This window comes from Trichoplax adhaerens, genomic scaffold (genome assembly GCF_000150275.1).
Source record: "Trichoplax adhaerens TRIADscaffold_24 genomic scaffold, whole genome shotgun sequence".
In the NCBI taxonomy this organism is placed as follows: Eukaryota; Metazoa; Placozoa; class Uniplacotomia; order Trichoplacea; family Trichoplacidae; genus Trichoplax; species Trichoplax adhaerens.
The window spans coordinates 775,731-779,607 of record NW_002060965.1 but is presented as its reverse complement, the minus strand read 5'-3'; the positions used below and the strand labels follow the sequence as shown (position 1 = coordinate 779,607).

Here is a 3,877-nt window from a genome sequence, read left to right as displayed (position 1 = left end):
CTGCTTGTGACTATGACAATCGATTAAAAACTGATCCATATGAGAGCTAAGAAGTTAACCTAGGATTACTGTAGAAAGTGAATATAGAAAAGCTGAATGTGTGCAGTGGATATTGCAACTACTAGATCGTCGGCTAACGTAACTGATAGCAGATATCGTTTATAGTTTAGGTGCATTGCGGTAGTCTACTAAATAGGATCTTACCTTTACGATTACACTTACATTATTAAGTAGTTCGTCATCAATGGATACTTGGAATACAAACTGTTCTAATTACTACTAATATAAGAATGGTATGCTACCTGAGATCATCAGTGGCATAAATTATAGCTAAACTGACGTTAAATCGATCGTGAGAGGCCTTATTTATTGGTTCATCTATCAATTATATAGCAGATAAAATTTTAAGGATTTTATGAGAATTATACTTTAAAGCAAATTGCTAACTTACAATTAGAAGCAGCAATGCCTAAAGGAAGACAATACACCCCATCGACGAAGACTGACGGAAGATGGGTAAGTACACTGACCGAAATTTTTACATTTAACATTACCGAAAGTATTTTATGATACTTCTTTGAAATAGCTATTCCTTGTGAGTAATGTAGGAAATTCTAACACATTCTTCCATATTCACTAATGACTGAAGCTAAAAGAGTACAGATCTCACTCTCCACCTATGTCTATACCTACAACGTCTCAACGTGAGAGTTTCAATTTTGACAACAGAACCTGCAAATCATTTTCAACAGAACGGTTTGAAGATAAATATCGGGTACTATAATAACTAGAGTTTTACGCTAGCCATCGTTGTTACTCATTTAAGCAAGTAGAATGGCTCTTAATATGAATAAAATAGTTGTAAACCGTTACTGCTTCAGTATTACATAATGTAGAATCTATTTATTAATATGCTGATGGTACATACATTGCATCCTACTCTAACAAGTAATCAACTACAAGCCTAAATATTTCTAATTGTAATTATAACTAACTGCGTAGTATTACAATAAAATAAAGTCAGTATCATGAAACCCATTAATACTTTATAAATACCAAGTCAATTATGGCATGGTGGAAGCGATTTGATAAGCATAAAGCTATCTTTCTCACTCAATTTGTAATTGCTTCTTACAGAGTACTTTTAAAAATTTCAATCCGTTTTCCGTTCATGACAATCGTAAAGTTCACGAAACTAAAGGCGACTATCTAGATATGGTAAGATGCAATATATGTAACTATTACTTATTTAATATCACTTTATTTCTTGAATAACTTCATCTGTTTAATGATATATAAGTCGCTTATGTACAATTTCTCCGTCTATATCAATTTTTAAATTCTATTGCTTTTAAAAGTTTGAAAATAATTGATATCTTTTACCTAAATGTACATTTATATTACTACAGAAACATGGAAAACGTTTACTGCCAATCAAAAATAAACAGCAATTTTCAATGAATGAATATTTAAGTGAGTCATCGATCCCTACTGAGCGATCTCGAACTGTCTATAGATCAACCTTTGTCGGTCACGATAGGAATTTGATCCGCAATATTAACACTGCTCCGATTGTAAGGCGTTATCCATTTTCTCATCAAAATGTTCGAAGCATTAATGCACCACATATTTCTGTAACAAGCTTTGATTGGTACAACGATAAAGCCTCTAAAAGTGTAAATAGTTTACCCTCACTCAACCTACTCTTAAACAAGCCTGACCCTGATTTATCAAAAACTCATTGGAGATATTTTTATAAGTGTCACTGATTGCAGTTGTAATTACTAATCTATTAGTAGATGTATGAATTTATAGATTGCAAGTATAAAAAGTAACGCGTTTGGATTAAGATATCTCATATCAATTTAAATATTACTAGATAGGAATTCTGTCTCACCTTTCTAGTATTCGAAATATATAAGATATGTTACTAAGAATAAGTATAATTAGGTGAAGGAATATCCAATGGATATTAGTTCAAATTCACCTAAGCTACTACGGTATGAATCAAAAATCTATAGTCAGTTTACTGTACAGTAAGAATGCAATACATATACAACAATTATCATAATGCAGGGTTTTTAGAATATATTTGTTGCCAGTCGTCCTGTCTATTTTGGTAACTGAATAAATGAATGTTCTAAAATTTACTATTTAAACTTGATAATCGTTCAAATTAACTGTAAATCGGAATATAGACAAAGTAGCTATTTAGCTCCCTGATATGCATTACTACACATTCTTTAATTTCGATTTGTATCAACTCTTAAGGATCATACTCTAAGAGTTACACTTCTAGGTTGCCATTAGTGATGCAGTAAGAATCACTAAAATACATAAAAAAATCTGCCTTCTTAATTAATATTGAATGATCCAGGTCAGCTGTGTATTGGTGCGTGCTTTATACTGTTATGTTAGCGCTGCATGATAGAAATGCGAGTTCTTCGATATTCCGTAGCCGGTACATCTACAATATCTTCAATGATCAATGTACTGGTAATGCAATATACGGGTTAAAATAAATTCGCAAAAGGAATAAAAGCATAATACAGTATAAATAATGAGACATCGAGGAAGATAGTTTTTCGATTTCTCAAACCTATACGGAATCAGTATTACTTCTTGCAAAACTATAATATTGCTGTAATAGTTATCGATTCCATTCGTATGGTACTGATCTTACGAGGTTCATTTATAGTAAAGACCTTGCTTGAATATGAACATTTCAGTACATAATTTCAGATAACAAATTGATGCTAAATTCTGTATAATGAATCGTCAATCCAGTTTGACAGTGAATTGTACCTCATATTAATATCTCATTCAAGAAATACATGGTTTTTGGCAATATCATACAGAATAAATGCACAGATTTGATTAATTCTCTTTCACTTAGCACTTAAGCCATGATTTACGTAGTAGCTGTAATTATTACAGCCTGTAATAATGCACCGAATAGTTTATCTTTCATTCCTGTGCTGGTCTCATGCAGTTTATACTTTCCCAGCTGATTATAGGATACATTTTTACAATAGACATTTTTTAATATCTAAAATAGGAAACAAATTAAGCAAAAAATACAACTTGATTAACTCACAACAAGTTTCACATAAGAAATACATATCTTATTTATTGTACCATTACTTTACAATTCAGCTCAACAAGCAGGTGTGCAAATTTAAATTTTTTATACAATTTACTATTTTCGCATTATACCTTCGGCACCTTATTTCGCTTTTAGCTACGCTTGATGCCGCTTTATACATTTTATGTACCACATCATAACGTAATTACGAAAGTCTATTCAGATGCATATCCAACAAATGACTCACCGAGAATAAGATGTAAGCAAAGTCGTCAATAATAATGATTTAGTTGCTGCCAATGCGCAACATCACAGCACATCATTGCAACTACAAAAATATTTGCGAAGATATCGATTATACTCGTATTCCAATGTTCATTTGGAGATTGCACTACCTTCCAAATTTTGATACATATTACGTATTACTGTAGATGCTGTGTTACAGTATAGGATCGGAGTAAATAAATGATTTGTTAGCTAAAATCATCCAGGTTTCATGTAAATTGCATTTCGATGTATATCTATGTGCGACATAAAATGTAGCATAAAAATATGCTCTTAAACAGATTATGATTCAATAATATTCGCTATTTGGTTAATTGGTACATGAATTTATTAATTATTTAAAAGCCGATGGAAAGAGAAGCTAGTACTGGCCAGCCTTTGCACGCTTACTCAATGAAAAGATGCGTTTCTTGCTACTATCGGGGGATACAGTAAAAAATTATTACCCTATTCAGTGTTCCTATATATTTTAGCCTAGATGGTCATATTGTTTGAAATAAACCTGTC

At 31.7% G+C, this 3,877-nt stretch overlaps 1 protein-coding gene across 1 annotated transcript; it reads left to right on the top strand.

The window, feature by feature from the left end:
• Positions 1–465: 465 nt before the first annotated feature.
• Positions 466–1,769, top strand: TRIADDRAFT_61511 (uncharacterized protein; the record flags this gene model as incomplete). The annotated part of the gene is made up of 3 exons (XM_002117460.1): positions 466–516; positions 1,138–1,218; positions 1,410–1,769. 3 exons carry the CDS (start codon positions 466–468, stop codon positions 1,767–1,769), a joined length of 492 nt encoding a protein of 163 aa, XP_002117496.1.
• Positions 1,770–3,877: the final 2,108 nt, after the last annotated feature.